At 42.8% G+C, this 18,222-nt stretch overlaps 1 protein-coding gene across 1 annotated transcript in view; it reads left to right on the top strand.

Moving 5' to 3' along the window:
• Positions 1-12,530, top strand: part of GABRR1 (gamma-aminobutyric acid type A receptor subunit rho1) — a 28,915-nt gene extending 16,385 nt beyond the window's left edge. The window contains exons 4-10 of the mRNA XM_062608374.1: positions 443-510; positions 3,753-3,976; positions 6,824-6,906; positions 7,983-8,123; positions 8,596-8,748; positions 10,192-10,388; positions 11,171-12,530. Of these exons, the coding sequence (XP_062464358.1) occupies positions 443-510; positions 3,753-3,976; positions 6,824-6,906; positions 7,983-8,123; positions 8,596-8,748; positions 10,192-10,388; positions 11,171-11,458 (1,154 nt within the window). The 3' untranslated portion in view covers positions 11,459-12,530. The remainder of the gene's footprint in view (positions 1-442; positions 511-3,752; positions 3,977-6,823; positions 6,907-7,982; positions 8,124-8,595; positions 8,749-10,191; positions 10,389-11,170) is intronic.
• The last annotated feature ends 5,692 nt before the right edge of the window (positions 12,531-18,222 follow it).

The raw sequence follows: 18,222 nt of genomic DNA, 5'->3' as shown, positions 1-18,222 counted from the left end.
AATACACAGAGTAGCTGGCTCTCAGGGGTGTTACTGGCCTGAGAGGGAAGCAGAAGTGAGGAAAAAATTTGGAGTAACTCTCCCACATTCCCTTAGCTGCGCCAATACTGTCCATGTAAAAGGATGCTCTGCTGGGCACCTGTCTTGAGAGCCCTGGAGCCAAGAGCTAGAGCTAAAACCAATGAAAATTGCATTTAAGCTTTTAAAGGACACGTGCAGGATGACACAATAAAAAGAGAAAGCCTGCAATAGGTCAATGTCATTGCTGATTTTGGTTGTTATTAGGTTTTTATTCTGAATTCCAATCCCTTCTACTTCCAATTTGTTTACTGTCATTTCTATTTCTTACTGAGCATCTATTTTTATCTCTAAGATATGAAAGCCAGAGGATTACTTTGTCTCATCAGGTTTATATTCTGCAAACTTGTAATTTTCCCCCCAGGCCCTGCAATTCCTGTTGGGGTGGATGTCCAAGTTGAAAGTCTGGACAGCATTTCTGAGGTGGACATGGTAAGAGTCACAGAAGAGCTAAGGTCAGATGGGACTTCTGGAGACTGCCTAGCCCAAACCCCTGCTGAGAACAGGGCCACCTACAGCAGGCTTCCTGGGTTTGTGTCTGTGGGATTTGAATACTTCCAAGGATGAACACTTCACAGCCTTTGAGGGGCAGATTCATGTTTGATCTGAATCTGCTGACAATTACTTCTGTTGATCTCACACTACCATTTCACCTCCCTCTAAGCAGAAGGCAGAAACCTGACATTCTCTTCTCTAAGACAAGATGATGCAACACTGCCAAGACTGTCCCAAAAGATGTGGGTTTCTGCATATTCTTAAAAACTGATAACACGTTTAAAAGTTCCGAGGAGACCAATTAATGTGCTGGTTTTAAAGCACTTTGATACATTGCAGACACAAGCTCACTTCAGCCATGTCCTGAGGTGGTTGGGGGCCAGCTAGCTCCCAACCAGAAGTCATGAACCATCCTGACAGCAGCACTCATTCAGACTGTTAAGTCCTGCTCTCAAAGGGCAGGGCTTCTCCAAGGGGAGAAGTTTCTCCAGAACTTGCCCTTTGGCACATTAGCAGTTTTATCACCCCCGCTGCATGCTGGCAACCAGCATAAGGCTCTGTTGGTTATTAGGTTTTTGTTATGAATTCCACACTTACTATAGCTCATATACAGTATCTTCACACTAACAGTGAAGTAGGATTTCAGGGGCATGCAGGACTAATACTGGTGCTCTGCACAGGATAATTTCTGTACTGAGTCTCTGCTCTTCGTTTCCTACGATACAATTAGTAATGTAAACCCAGTCAGTTTTCGAATGCTCTCAAAGGAGTGCAGATTTTGGTCTTGATGACTTTTGCTGGAAGGGCTTTTTTTTATCACCAAACACTGCTGAAAGAAAGATGTTCTTTCTGCAGGAGATTTTCCATGGGAAGATTCTCCTGCATACAGGACATGTAAACAACAGCCTGTGCAGAAGAGCAGGAGCATAGAAAGGGAATAGATATTTCAGCTTTTGAGTGAGCTGGGTATCTACAGTCAAACAATGACTTGCAGGGTACAGCAGGGTTGCAATGCTGAGGCACATAAGGGTGCACATTCCCCCCAGCCCTGGGGAGCCCTCCAGATGGCTCTTCTGTCTCCGGTGCTCTTGGCACTCTGACTGTCAGCCATGGGGACTCCGAGACGTCACCTCTCCTGGGATGGTCCCTGCCCTTCTGGTTGAGGAGAAAGCTTGTGAATGCGGCCAGAGAGCCCCTGAAAAGCTTTGGAACTTGAAAGCAAAGAGAAAGAACTTAACACTGAGGATTTAAAATTAAAAATAAAGCATTAAACACACTCATTTTTTTAAGCAAGCATTAGGAGTTTGAACAGCTTCCCTTGGTTTTTGAATACTGCCCTGCACATCATGCTGCAAACATCCAGTAATACGCAAGGAAAAACACTGTATGGCCTCCAGTAAAACAAACAGTCAGGGTCAATACTGGCTATTTACAAAACAATGATGGAGAATACTTTATATTGTCAGAATCAATTCATTTTAACTTGTGCAGCTTTATAGAAAAAGGCCATAGTGGTTTGCAAGACCATTGCTTGTTTTTTAAAGAAGAGACAGCAGTGACAGAGATATTCAGTCTGCACTAAATTAAAGCTCGAGGAGTTACATATATCAGTGTTTCCTTCTTTTTCTCTTACTTTCTGACTATTTGTAAGACAGTGGTAAAATAATAATGGACATTATGAAATTTCATTAGGACGTTAGAAATCAGATTTTTTTTTTCCCCAATTAATTTGAAAACTTATAAATATCTATCATAGGCCAGAGATTCTGTGTCCTGGTTTTGGCTGGGATAGAGTTAATTTTCTTCCTAGTATCTGATGCAGTGCTGTGTTTTGGCTTTAGTCTGAGAACAATGCTGGTAGCACACCCATGTTTCAGTTGTTCCTCACTAATGCTTTGATCAAGGATTTTTCAATCTCCTGCTCTGCCAGTGAGGAGGGGCACAGGAAGCTTGGAGGAAGCAGAGACAGGACACCTGACCCAAACTAGCCAAAGGGGTATTCCATACCACAGCACGTCACGCCCAGTATAGAAACTGGGGGCAGTTACCCAGAAGGGCAGATCTCTGCTCAGGTCAGGCTGGGTACCAGTCAGTGGGTGGTGAGCAATTGTATTGTGCATCACTGGTGTTTCTGGAGTTTTAGTCCTTTCTCTTTTTTCTTTTTTAATTATTATTAAATTTTACTCTATTTTCATTATTTACCTGCTCAATCCATGGGGTTTATCTTTTTTTTTCTTTTATGAAGCATTCCCAAGAATTATATTGGCCTCTAGTATAATAATAGCACAGAATGCAAGTAACAAACCACTTATGCTGAAAAAAGACTGCAGAACCCCCCATATTTCAAAATGCTTGAAAAGTGCTATGGAGAAAAAGTTCAATTGTCAAGTAATTCAAAAAAAAACCCAGCACCCCAAACTTATCTGACTTCTACCTCAGACATCAGGGCTGACTTATGAGCCTTAGACACTTCCCTCAGTTTATGGGCAATATATTAAGATACACACAAAGATATTGTGCCTATAAACACTTGTATGTGAGGTTATCTTCAGATATGTGAGATCTCCCTTTGAAATAAGAAATAAGGCAAACCCAATTTATGTACCTCTGGGGTCTGATTCCAAATACAACAGAGCTCAAAGAGAAGGAGCATGCCTCTGGTCTAAGAGTACAGTGTGTGGGGAGAAACAGCAGAAAAACCTATTTTCGTCAAATACTGAGTAAAAAAGAATTCGGTGGCTGTGCTGGAGGAAGAGCTCTCACTGCAACATGCTCTTTCAGCTGCCTGGGGGGTGGCAGTTGCCGGAGCAGCATGAAGGGCAATGCAGGCAGCAAATGCTTCTTCACAGGTGGGTCCAGAAATGCAGCACCATATAGGACTGTGGGATTAAGTGGTTGGTGGCACTCTCCACCTACCGCTGCCTCAGCATGTCTGCCTTTTCATCCCTGGAGTGGCTGCAGACATCAAAACGCAGTATTTGCATTTCAGAGGTGCATTCACTGCCTGCATGGCCTCTGATTTCTGAATCCAGTAAGTCAGTCTGACCTGGGGAATAAATAAGCTGCAGCCAGTCATGTCCCCTGCAGCTCAGGGGGTGGATGTTCCTTCAGGAATAGAGAGGAGAAATCACTGCTATGCCAATAAGGCGTATGCTGTAACACAAGCCTGTTTGTTGCAGGACTTCACCATGACGCTTTACCTAAGGCACTACTGGAAAGATGAGAGACTGTCCTTCCCCAGCACCAACAACCAAAGCATGACCTTTGATGGCAGGCTGGTGAAGAAAATCTGGGTCCCTGACATGTTCTTTGTCCACTCCAAGCGTTCTTTCATCCACGACACCACCACAGACAATGTCATGCTGCGAGTCCAGCCAGATGGGAAGGTACTTTACAGCCTCAGGTAAAGCTGCATTCAGTCAACGGGAGTTATTTGTGGAGTGAGAGAGAAAATGGTTTAATTGATTCCTGTATAGTGCTTTTGCATGACTTCATACTGAAAAAAAAAAGCCTAACAAAGAATGAATGTGCTGACTATCCACTGACATCTGAGTCCCTGTGCAAGTTCATTAAGTGCTTGTCGCAGGAAGTCAATCTCTATGCTAATGTCACTGCTTCCACCAGTGTGCTTTTGCCTTGTGTGCGTTGTTATCCAGTGCTCCTGCTGTCAGAAAGCTGTAGCCAGATGTCATAGTCCCCTTGGGGCATCTCGCTGGGGACCAGTGAGCTGTGGGGCACACTGATGAAGAGCCAAGGCACCATGCAAGGAAGAGAGCAGTTTCTGGTAATAAACAGAAGTCCAATGCAGCTACAGTTATCCACTGTACAACAAAGTCCCTGGGCCTAGCAAAATGTGCAATTTCTATTCTAATAGGTAATTATGAAGAAACATAAATTATACCAAGCACAACTTGAGCTTTATGATAAGCAACAAACCACGTAGAACATCTTTCAACATCTGAAGTGACAAGCTTCAGAGCAAGGGTATATGGCTCTGGGTGACTCACATGTACGGTTAAAGCAAACCAAACCCTTGACTTTGGCTTTTCCTGCTTTTTGCTCAGTTTCATGTGAAATGCATAAAAGCTCCTTGAAGGGACATTTTGGGTAAACTGTTTTGTCTTCTAGCTTGAGGGGTGATCCCAATCCTGGCTTTCTCCCTTATTTTCCAACTGGTTGATCAGCTTTGGGAGAAACATTGCTGGTCTAAGTCTGAACATTATTAAAGCAGGATTTTTTTCTTTCTGATAACTAACACTTTCATACTTGGAGAGCTTTCATACCTTTATACTAGATGGGGAGCATCTGTCAGTCTCCAAAAGAAACTAAAATCAGCGCTTTAGTTTTCCTTGGCTGCAGCTCCACTCAGTTAGAAAACAAGTCTTGCCAAATGACCCGTAAGAACCTATTAAAGAGGAAACTGCTGTACAATATTCGGATGCAAGAATGTCAACAGCCTCCATAGCAATGAAATAGTAAAACACATCCTAAATAAGCAAAGTATCAGATGACAGATAACGTATTCTGAAGGACAAAAGAGAATGAAAATCTGACTGCTAGGAGGTCAGCATCAGCAAAATGCATACATAGGTTTAACTAATGATAGGGTTGCAGAAGCTGTGAAGACCTTTAAGTGCATTCTATACAGCAACCTTAGGAGTGGCAGAGGTAGAGCTGAGCCTGCCATCAAGTGAGAAATTCATCTTCCCAGCCTGCTGAGGTGTTTTATGATTTTATGAAAGAAAGGGAAGCAAATAAAGTCTTGATCCCTTTGGGGTATCAGTTTGACAAGAATTTTCTTGTTCTATGACATTTTTATATTCCTGTACATTGGAATTCAAAGTCTGAAGAATGTCTACCTTCTCCTTATTAAAGCTATTTCTTCACTCAGCGCATTAGACAAGGTTCAGGTATTCCTTAGTCCTTTGCAAAGTTTGCTCAGGTCCTTAGCACAATAAGAAAAAAAGACAATATAATGTCATATTGCTGCATGATACCAATCACCTGCGCAGCAAGCCTTTATGGTGTCTAAAGAAGATGGGAATTGAAGATCAAACTACCTAGATCCTGCCATGCACAGTCTTGTGCTTAAACATTTGTCCTTTATAAAATGGTGGTGAATGTCTTGAATAGCAAATTGACAGAGCTTAATTATTTCATTCGGTGGCGACTGTAGGTTGGAGTGCTTCATGAACACTGGGGAAGTATGAATGCTGGTCTCCCCTTAGGAGCAAACGGGTCATTGCTGCCTGCCTGCCTTTGCTGAATGCCTTTGCCTGTACATTGTATTTTTCCTTGATGTCTGCCTTTTTAAGGTTCTTCGCCAGACTTTGCCTCCTCTTGTCTTGAAAACCACTGTAGACCTCACTGGCACCTAAACAACAAGTCTGAGCCAAGCACTTGCACTCAAAGACTAAATCTAGATAGGAAAGCAACATCAGTAAGAGCCCACACTTGCAGAAGGACTACTAACATAAGGGACTGCACTGTGTTTTTATCACTATGTGACAGATGTCTGTCTACCATTAGCACTGCTATAATTCATTAATTCTTTCTCCATTATGACTTACATGTCTATCTTCATTTACTTTCATAAAGACAGTTGAGTCAAGATTTATGGATGTTTCCAGTGCAAACACAAAATCATGCTGTTAAAAATGAGATAATGAGACTATAGCATGACCAGAGCTTTTGATTGATGGGGAAGGGCATTTCAATGGTCTTTGTAGCATACCAGCTCCATCATTGCCGGTGCCCTCTGGTGGTTGATACCCATGTGTGGTCACTGGATTCTCATTTAGCTGCTGGAAAATCAGAGTGCAGAATAAAAAATCCTACCTGCATCCCTCATGCCGCTAGGATGGCTTTGAAAAAAATGACATTATTTTACCATACAATACCATAACATCCCCCGAAGGCACAAATCTCTGCAGAGAGATATTGGCTGATAGTCAAAGAGGAAGAAGGTCCCTCTCTGCCCTTTCCCATTTTCTCCTCCAGTATTTTTGTCATCTAGTAGCAATTTGTCATGGCCTAACTTTCTAGTCACCTCTTCTAACACTGGTTTGCTTAGAGGAAAAAATGGCTTTAACTAAATTGGAATGGCTCTGTCTGAGTGGAAGGTGCTTGTTTCCAACGGACTGTTACTGGCCAGATAGTTACTTAATAAAAAACCCAAACACACAGCTTTATTATTTTACAGTCACATAAGAAGACAAGTTTTTAATGGAGTGGGTTTTATTATCCCTAGAGTTACGGTAACGGCAATGTGCAACATGGATTTTAGTCGCTTCCCACTGGACACACAGACATGTTCCCTGGAGATTGAAAGCTGTAAGTAAAGCGAAGGGGAGCCAAGGGCTGCACCTCAGGGGCACCCAAACTGTATTTCATTATATCAATAATTATATCAATAATTGAATTGTTGCTACATGCATGGAGGCTCTCACTAAGAGAAATTCCCTGCCCCTATTTTTTCACTGGAATTGCAACAACAACGCATTGCTCTGAAAAAACAGCTATGAGCACTGTCTTGCCAGTGTCCCTGAACCAGGCTGCCCCACTGCCACCCCAAGCCCAGGGCCACTTCCCTGCACATCAGCAGTCTCCAGCTGCATCTGCTCGCCCATGTGCCCTCAAATACACAAATAAATGGCCCTACACCCTTGTTGTGGACCGTCTGTTCATCTGTGGTGTAGCAACCATGATGGGGCACTGACATTAGTCACCTTCCTCCTACATTTCTTACACCTTTTCGAGACAAATGCAGCTTATACCCACACGTAGCTCCTTTGTCCCAGGTATGATGTACATATGAATTAGCTAGATTGCAATCATAAACGTTTTAAACTTCTCCCTTCTTAGGGGGTTTTACCTTCTCCTTCATAAGATTGCAGTAAGAAATTATAATCAATTCTGCTTTAAAGCATTTATGTGTGACTTTTTTTCCCTGTCTGGGAAGAGCTGCCACTAAACCCATCCGAAGGGATTAACATTACTATATTTCCACATTACTATTCTCCCTCCTGCATGCCTCAGACCATCAGTAGATTGTTTCTCCTGTTACCCTAAGCAGGCCCTTTCCTCTGAGGCTCCTTCCTTTGCTCCCGATTTTAGGACGTTTAGAAGGGACAATTTTTGAAGTTCTGATGTGGCGGGTTACCCAACATACATATTATGTGCGTGAACCGATGACGTACCAGGGGTCAGGCCTGAGGGCTGTGACAAGGAGCACTCCCTCTCCTTGCCGCAGACATACCCACCCTCGGCACGGCTCTCAGCTAGGCGGTGGCGTTTGGCCCTTTCAGCCGGGACCCCGCAGGTAGCCTGAAAGGTGTGTGGGGACACGCTGGGCTGTGGGTGTGACACCTCAGTGCAGTGGCACTGCCAGGTTCGCTTTGCTGCCCTAGATGCCTACACTGAAGATGACCTTATGCTCTACTGGAAGAATGGAAACGATTCCCTAAAAACAGATGAGAGGATATCGCTGTCCCAGTTCCTGATCCAGGAGTTTCACACCACCACAAAGCTTGCCTTTTACAGCAGCACAGGTGAGAACCAGAGTGTGTCTGATAGAGAGTGGGCTAGGGGAAAAAGGGGTGCAAGCTGTCCCTTCAGACCTTGGCCATGAAGGGTTATCCATTGAGAGGCCTTTCTGTGGCCCATGAGATCTGCCTCTTTTCTACGCTGAAGCTGCTGTCCCTGCCACAGACTTCTATCTTGGCAGTTGTACAGTCTGGAAAGACAATCCTTCTTCAAGATCACCCCAAGCCTTAACAAGAATTAAACTCTTCAAGTGCACAGGTTATATTGTCTTCTCTGGAAGTTATGGTCCTGAAAGATGCCTTGACTTTTATAGCTGGTTCCATAAGGAGCCCTTTCTGCAAACTGCAATTATCTGTGGTCATTAACAGTGTTTTTCTAAAAGCAAATGAGGCATTTTTCCCCTAATGCAACATGACCTTACCTGAAAGTACTTCGGTATAGGTGTGACTTCTCTTTTTCCTTCTCTCTGTTATACAGGGTGGTACAATCGCCTCTATATAAACTTCACTTTACGCCGACACATCTTCTTCTTCTTGCTCCAAACCTACTTCCCTGCCACCCTCATGGTCATGTTGTCCTGGGTGTCCTTCTGGATCGACCGACGAGCAGTTCCTGCCAGAGTCCCATTAGGTAAAAACCAACCTTGCAGTCAGCAGACCTAAGAGACAATTGCTGCAGCTGCAGCCTTGACCATCAAGATGAAGTCCCCTGTGCTAAGCACTGCCCCATTGCCCTGTGGCACAGAAATCAGCTATGCCACACGTGTGGCCCCCATGCAGGGGCCTGGCCCTGGTACAAACGCTCCATCTGTCCTGCAGTACCAAGCAATTACCTTCCCTGCTTGCACAGTGCAGTGTGAGGGATTCAGCTTTCCATTTCGCAACATCTTTCAGACAGATGAAGCCATATGTCAGAGGAGTCACCATGGGAGCAGAACTACGATACGGTTATAAATCTTCCAAAGCAGGTGCCTTGCCCTTAGCAAAATGCTGTTTATGTTTACCAGACTTTGAGACCCAAGCTTGTTTCTGCTTACTCCAGGCAACACACTCCTCAGGATTTTATTTATTGTTAAAATCATATTCCTCAGTGGAGGGGATATACAGAGGCATAATAGGGATGGCAAATGGGGCAGTTATCCATGTCTGTGTTTAGAAACAGCATCCATTGTCTTGAGACCTTATTAAAAGCAGCATAAGGGTTTTGGTTATGGCTTTTTGGAACATATAGGCACTGCCTTTAGCAGCACTCTTTAGCACACAGATACTCCTGTGAATTCAGTCCTTTATGCTTATATACATCATTTCAACTTTCAAAGGGATCATAAATGTGACATAATTAGCCCCTGAAATAAGAGGACCACAGAAAGCCTCCCTCAGAGCCAGGATAACACTGAACTACAGGGGTTCTTGCCTTTGCCGATGTGCTTGTTGTGCTCACCCATGGTGTAACATGGGGCAATGTTACACCTGCGGGACCCCATTAGTCTCTGCTCTTGCTCCAGGGAAGGCACAGACCAGGGTGACTTCCCACAAAGCAGGACTTCCTAGGAGCAGATGGAAAACAGGCCTGTGGAAACGGGTGGAAGCAGTAGCAGCAGCAGATGGGCTTCATGCGTGTCCATGCTGCGGAAGGGCTGAACTAGGAGATACTCAGGATCATAGAGTCAATGTCTCGAGTTGGAAGGGACCCATAAGGGGCACTGAGTCCAACTCAATGTACTTGTACCCCTCCAGGGACAGACTGTCCTGAGCCTGGAGATGGGGTGTAGCCAGCATGTGGTCAAAGCACTACTGCCTGGCCATGGGGTAGGAGGCTGGTGGTGTGGTGAGGAACCAGGCTGGCTACACCATGAGACCAGAACTAAAGCTGTTTTCACCAAAAATGCAAGAAAACCCAAGTTAGAAATCAGGGCTGCCTGGACCCTCCCGGGCAGTGACACCCACCACCTGGATGTGAAAAGCAATACTGAAAGGTGAATTCCGATGTCAGGAGATTGTAACAGCAGCTCTATTTGTGATAAAGAGTCTGGCTTGACAGAGTCTTATGGTCTCTCTGCTGGCGTATTCCCAGGGATAACCACTGTGCTGACCATGTCCACGATCATCACTGGGGTGAATGCCTCCATGCCTCGTGTTTCCTACATCAAAGCAGTGGACATTTACCTGTGGGTCAGTTTTGTGTTTGTCTTCCTCTCGGTGCTGGAATACGCGGCTGTGAATTACCTGACTACGGTGCAGGAGCGGAAGGAGAGGAAACTGCGGGACAAGGTGAGGTTTTTTATCTCTAATGAAGCCTTATGCCCCTGGGAAAAGACATGGCAAATGCCTGGCAAAGTTCAAAACCTTGCAACTACAGTGTGCTGCTCCCAGCTGCCTGGGGAGAATGCAGCAAAAAGACACCAGCAATGAGGCATTCCAGGGTGTAGACAAACCATACCCAAGCTCACTGCTCTTTCTTCAGAGTCTGAGGATGCTGGTTCCCTCTACATATAGTCCCCCACCACCTGTATAAACGGGATAGGGTTTAGGATTTTACCTTTATGTATTTTTTATATTGAGGATCCAAGCCTGTGAATAGCACCAGAGGGATACTGCATTTTGTGCTTTATATAACTTTTCTCCAGGCACAGTCTGAACCTACACAATGGTCCAAATTTTTCCCTCCTGCTTTTGTTACATTTAATTATAACCAAGTAAAATTTCAGCCTCTTCTCTTCAAATGGGGCAGGCCTTACACATTCCTCCTTGTGGTTTCCCCCTGCTCTCTGATTTTCTTAGCTTCAAGGTACAGGTCCAGCAGTTATTTACACCCTGATAGCTGGGCTGAAGCCGAATGAGCTTTTCCACAGCCAGCCCCACTCTCTCCCTGACTACACTGTCTTGCAGGCACAAAAATGGAGAAGGAAAAAGCTGCTGATCCTCTAGCTCTCCCTTTTGTGTCCCAGCAGCCTGAATTCCTCAGGCTTCTCTCCTCTGTTTCTGTAAGGAGAAAAGGGATATCTGTGTATAGCTGGACTCTACTAAAATCCATCCCACACTTGTGTCCACAGCTTCCCTGTGCATGCAGCCTACCTCAGCCCCGGCCCATGATGGTGGATGGCAGTTACAACGACGGGGATGTGAATGAACTGGGGCACTACATGTCTGAGAACGGGGACAAACAAGACCGAATGATGGTGCAGCTGGCGCTGGGGTCTGAGAGGGGTTCGGGCAGGAGGAAAAACCAGAGATACGTCAGCATGAGGATCGACACTCATGCCATTGACAAGTACTCCAGGATAATATTCCCTGGTGCATACATCCTATTTAACTTGATATACTGGTCCATTTTTTCATAAACATACTTAACTCCTGTAGTCACAGAGCATTGTGACATTCAATGAAAGTACAGTCTCATAGGCTAACAGATAAAACTCACTTGTGGCATGAATAATTGTGCGAGTTGTTGTGCATTTCAGCAAAATAGAGGTGATATGATCGGAAGTTTTATACTTACTTAAAGCTGTGCTACGTTCTTTCTTGTGCCTCATAGGCCACTGTAAACTATTTTAATAATTAAGTGACTATAAGTGCTAGTTGCTTATATATAGTGCATCCTCCATTTAGTGCCCCTGAGATCCTAATTCTTTAAGTACCCGAGCATGTGCATGCATCTTTCAACTCAGCAGAATTCTACACATTCAATAACAGTAAAAGCAAGAATATGCAAATACTTGCATGCTTGCAGGATGAGGTCAGAAACGGCCATTACATACACAAAACATCCAGTACTGGAAAACACTTTGACAATGTTATTGCTAGCTACAGCTTGCTTTCACTGCTTAATGCATGCTGCCCTCACAGTACTGCGCTGGCAAGTCCACACAGGAATACTTTCAGAGTTGTACTTTGTCCTGATCGTATCTAAAAGAAAGAAATCTCGCCAAGCTATTTTGACTATCTTTTTAAAGTATGACTTGCAATGTACATTCACTAAGGAACAGCGCTAATCAAATCCTTTGGAAACACAGGAGCTCTCCTTGGATCTGCTTATTTGAGTCAGTGGGAGTTTTCTCCTTGGGTTTCCTGGGAAAAGAAACAGGTCTCTGTACAAAATGACCCAGTGAAGACAACCAAGTGTCTACAAAGAGCAAAACTACTCTGTGAGAAGCCCATTTTCTCTGAGATAGTCTGGGCATTACTGGTCTGTACAGCCTGAGAACCTGTTGCAGCCTGTAAAGCCACCAGTAGTTGTATCTGCTTCCAGGAAAAGCCTAGTTCATCTGGGTTTTAGTAAAAGCATAATAGAAAGGTGCTTAACAGGTGACAAAGCAGTAGTAAGGGCCTTATATTTGAGTTACTAGAGATACCATGCCAAAAACTTCAGAGTGAAGTAAAAAAGAACTTCCACCACGAGGTAGCAGCTCCACTGCAGACCCAGGTACAACTAACTGAGGACTCTGCTTTCATGCTGCATCTGTCTCCCTGGCACCCTACATCCGTCTCCCTGGCACCCTGCATCCCTCTGTGACCTTAAAGCAGGCCCAGCATTTTCCAGGGCAGGAGCAAAGAGACACAGCTGGAGCTGAGGGCACTTGGCATTGACTCAAGTCCTAGCTCTCCATCACGGTTTCTGCAGAGCAGCCAGTCAGTAGAAATATTCCGTATGGAAGAGGCAAAATCTGCAATGCAGAAGTAATAAAATAGCTCAGGAAGACAAGAATCAGTTGAATGGAATCAGGGGCCTTTACAATAGGAGGAGCACCAAAGGTGTCTCAGAAAGCGTAGCGTATAGCATGTCTGCTGCCACGTGCTGTACAACTACATCCACAAAGCTAACAGAGGGCTTGGGTGAACAGGACTTTAAACGCATACACAATTTTGCATGCAATTACCAAGTTCTTTACTCCCTGCACAGCAGCTGCTGTTGTCTCTTACAGATGTAGCTGCTCTGAGAATCAGACCAAAGCAGTTGTCTCTAAAATGAAAGTGAATCTTCTGACATGAGACCTGCCCTGGCCTGACTAATCAGCCACTCTACCATCAGGCTCGTGACACAGACCTTGCAGCTATTTGATCACTGCTGGCTATTGATTTAATTCCCTATGTAAATAAGCATCATGTAAACATATGCAGCCTTTCTTACAACTGCTAAAATCATGATGTGCAAAACAAGCTATGCTCATCTTGCCCTTACAGGCTACACTCCATAGGTGATGCGATGAAATCACAAAAGCTAAAAGCCATTAAAACACACCCATCCATGAGATACTTTTAGTACTCATTTCTACATAGCTGCTTTTTTTTCCCCACATACACATACTTGGTTTCACTTTATCAAGTTTCCTCCATATCATATGACTCTTCAGTAGACTTTTTCAAGAAATTAAAGTCTATTTTATTAAACCATAAAGATTTCTGCACTCTGGCAAAAGCAGAGGAGAGGCTGGCCACCTTACCTTATTCTTTGCTATAATGGCACCTTTTCCCTCAAAAAGCTGTGAGACTCCTTGGGCGCTACTTGCACAGGAATGTATTTAGATTCGCAGTACTGTGAAAACCCATTTATTCCTACGATTTAAGAAGAGCACAAACAGGAGTGCCAGATCTTGTAGTAAGCTCTCCAGCTCCATAAGAAGCTTAATGCTATGTAGTTTGCTGCAGTACTGTACATTCCTTTCTAGACTCCTTAATCTCATGCTACATGTTATTTGGCATCTGAGTAGTATGCGTATAAGGGAGATTCTGAAGATTAAAATGGGAACTAGCATGCTGAACTCCCTGGCTTTCAGTGAGAGACTGGTTCCTAACTTCCCAAGTGATTTTCAGTTTCCCTTCGAGCCCACCAACCTGAACAGATTCCCCAACCACCATGTTTGGATTTACATTGTTAATTTACTTGTATTTTATTTTGGGAAACTCTAGTGCCTTTTCAGTCTTATGTAAATGTGTATATAGATGTATTCTATAAGTACAGGATATGTCATATACAGGCAGTGTTTGCTATCAACAAGTGTACTCATTAAACATATTTACATACACCACTTTCTGTCGTCTAGCCTTTCAGCGCACGAGTTTCATACCCAATCATTAACACTCTGCTCCTTTGCCCAGCCACAAGAAATCAGTTATTTGTTTGGGTTTATTTCTAGAAACACTCAAAATCACAATAAAACTTTACATTTGTACAGCACTGTTTATTTTCTGTCTTCAAAAGAATGATCTCCGTGAGAGTCCATGAGGTGTGAAGCGTGTTTCAGCCTCCAAGAACCAAAAGTATATATGTAAAACAAAAGTATATATATAAAACAAGAAAACCAAGGGAAATTACAACTCCTGATGACTTTTTAGTGCTTATTAAATAGTTATGAACAAGGCTCCAGCACTGTAATTCTGATGAACGTCAATTACATTTGTGTGTTTTCATCCTTCAATATGGTCTTGAGAAGCTAAGAGGAAATGGGCTGTGATTACATTTGCCCATTACCTTCGAGACCAAACAGCTGAAAAGGTAACTTTGTGTAAGTACACCAGCACAATCATATGTGATAATGCTGCATAAACAGCTGTTAAGACTATCCACAGCCATGTGGACTTCAGCCTTTCCTAATTCTGAGGCATTTGGCTTCTCACTGTATTTTTAAATAAGGACTTCCAAATGCACGTGTGGCTGAGTAAACTCCTTGATGCGTTTGTCAGAAACTTCCATTAAGGCTTAAAGGACTCTAAAACTGCAGCAATCATGCCAATGTTTCCTTAGCAGAGATTTTGGGTAATAAGTCTTCAGAGGTATGCACCTTTGCTCCCTGACAAAAAGATGTGGGTGTCAGCAAGAGTCAACCAGACAGACTGGTGGACAAAGGCCCTGTGGATGCCTGTTACTTTGAGGACCAGGAAATAGCAATCTTTAGGGAAAAAACAGGAAATCATGTAGACTTTTTATTTTAACCTTAAACACTTTGTTGTAAATAAAAGCCTGTTTTAAAGAAAGCTGTTAGCAAGTTGTAAGATCACTCAGTGAATACAAGACAAAGATTCACTTTGACAGCTAATGTGTTATGGCTCTGCAGTCACAAGCAAGACTGTGCTCCTGTGAAGAAATGTAATCAGGTCCAAGTACTTAATGGCAACAAAATGATTACAGAAGTATGATCCACAAGAACATGTAGCAGCTTCCCATTTACTGTTTGAAGAAAGGCTGCTGGACCTTTCTACACCACATTGCTCAACTCAGCAGGTTACAACTTCTCTCCTTCAAATCTTCTCATGAAAAGTAATCCATCGCATTTCATGGTTTACTTTTTAAGCCACACCTATCTTTTACTCAAGTTTTAGGAAAGACATTAAATAAGGAAGCACTGCAGTTGATAGGGCAGAGGCTTTAAGTTCTTCACAAAGTCTGGACATAATCACCTCATCCTTCCGTGACTCACATTCAGCTGTTCAAAATCATTTTGGCAAGTACAGTTTATTACCTACACATTTTGATTCATTGCTAGAAGTACTATTCTTGACATATATTCCAATATTCTTAAGTTACAGGCAGCTTGGGGACGACTGCAGCTAGGGTAACTTAAAAACCATGCCTGATATTTTCATAGATTTATGAGCACAAATTACCAATTTTATTCCCACGGAAAGTAAGTTTCTCTCATATATAGTATCATTGTTATAGTAAAATCCTAACATTAAATCCCAAACTGCTTTAGTTCTAGACCTAAAGAACGAGTGTTCTGAGGCACAAATCAGAACTAACTTGCCTGAGGAAGTCCAAAGTCTCTACCCTTGAAGGCTTCCAGAATTCAGCAAATGAAGACAAGCTCACCTTACCTAGTGCTGGCAACAACTCCACTTCAAGCTGGAGGCTAGACAAGGTTTAGCCTCACAGAGATTCTCCAGAGATCCCTCCCAAGCACCATTCCTATTGTTCAATGGATTCTAACATGTTTTAAAACAGCCCTACAACTATATAGACTACCATTAAATATTGTACTTGAAGAGTAGTAACACTCACAAAAAACCCTGCTCACTAGGCAGACCAAAATGGAAAGCTTACACATCCTCATTCTTACATAATCATACCAAACTGGGGGAGGAATCAAATACGCTATTCAAATGAAGTCATGCAGCATCCCAATATTAATCAAAAGACAAGAAAATTCAGTCGCAATTAAACTGCTTTATTGATATCAACTCATCTTTAATCAGCACTTCAGTTTCATTTTAATTCCAGCAACAATTACAATAAAATGAGGACATGATTTTAATTCAGAAATGCGTAATTAAATGATCTTGGGCATGATGCAGCCAACAGCCAGATAGTCTGGACAAAGAGACCTGAAAAGGATGCATCAGCCAGTAGGAAACAACAATGCAGCATGTATCGCAATCACTAAGATCCCAACACTGCACCTTAAAAACAGCAAAGCAAGAAGGTAAGCAGCTCATGCAGGAGGAAATGAAAATACACTTATGCTAAGGAAATTCATAAACCACCTTGTTAACCCAACAGAACTTAATGAATTGTAACTGTGTCTGAGAACTGGCAGAATTTAATTTAAAAATTGCAGAGAAATTTCCTTTGACAAACCTTGGACCAATTTCAGTTGGATTTAGTATCCAACTTACAATCCTGGACACACCTACAACTCAGAGTCCAACCCTCACCTGTTTCATGTATTCCTCTGTCAAAACTGCTTACTACTGAAAGCAAGGACACTGGTGTAAGGACAGACCCTCTTGGAACCTGGAGTACTTACAGTCATGCTCTTCAACTAACTGGCTTGTAATACCAAACAAACCCCTTTAACTGCCTCTACTTCCTAGAGGATCAGTTACTTTTTCAAATGACACTGAGCAGTTAATATATTTAACAGTCTGTGTCCTATTACTACAAGCACAGAGACTGAAGTATCAGAAAGTCTAAAAACTGTCAAGTTGTTGTCTACGCAATATATAGAGGCTGTATAGTCATACATACAGTCATCCCTCTAAGAAAGGAAAGTCTCAAAAGAATTCATAAACAGCAGTCTGTGTTAAAAAGTGTGCAAAAATGCAGAGGGAGTGCACAGTTAAGCTAAGGAATCTGTTTCTTTCCAGAATTAGAAACTGAATGTAGAAATTAATAGAATATAAATTCTTATTAGAAATTCTATTAGAATTCTGGAGTTTACCATTTAGAGACTGGTTCTGATAAAAATTCAACTTCCTGGGGAATACAGTTTGCTTGACTACTTATCAGAAGCTTACTATAACACTTATGCTTAGAAAAACGTTAGCCAGTAAGCTGCTTTTTCACTCTGTCCACTGACTCAGCTATTTGTATCTGAACAAAAGATTAGTTCCTTCTCTACATACTCAAGTGATCCTTTAAAAACTGAATTAGAAAAAAAATTCCTAACATGTTTGGACACACACACCACCAACCTAGGTAAAATCTGCAATATTAGTGTTTCTGGGAAGCAAAATAACAAGGCTTAAACAGATTAACACACGGGAAGGACAACTGGCAAGACTTAACACATCTACTTATCTTACAGGATATGGGAACAAACAGGTTTGAGAAGCCAGGGAGAAGCCAGGTACTGCACAAGCAATCCCCAGTGCAAACTTCTCAAGAGCTTACTGGTTTGCACACACCAGTTTAAGGTTAGCTTCATTTACTGCTTCACAGTACCAGGCTTGCAACTTTGTGAGAAAGATTCCCACTGTGTTGGCTAGATTTACAGAGATCCTTCAGATCAGCTAGGCTAGTGAACACCTCATCTACACACTGGTACTGCCTTAGAGTACAACTTAAAAAAAGGACCACATGCATTTCTCTGCAGTGGTTTAAACATGTTAATTTAAATAAATAAACATTCAGTTGCTTTCCAATTTGTTGATCAATGACTTCTCCATATCACCTCCAAAACTGTTAGGAGGCAAGTCAATGCATTTCAGGACACTCAGACTTTAAAGATGCCATTTCCATACAAATGGTTCTGCTCCATTGCTAGCGGTTACTATTGTCAAAATCAGGCATTCTTCCAAACATACGCCCTTCTTTCCAGTGAAATCAGCTGAGGTTTTAAGCCTCTATCTTGTCCCAAGAAAAAGTGACTGGCCAGACAGAAATACTTCA

This window comes from Pezoporus occidentalis, unplaced genomic scaffold (genome assembly GCF_034315485.1).
Source record: "Pezoporus occidentalis ecotype Australia unplaced genomic scaffold, CSIRO_AGI_Poc_V1 ctg13, whole genome shotgun sequence".
Taxonomy (NCBI): Eukaryota; Metazoa; Chordata; class Aves; order Psittaciformes; family Psittacidae; genus Pezoporus; species Pezoporus occidentalis.
This window is presented reverse-complemented; position numbering and strand designations above follow the sequence as displayed.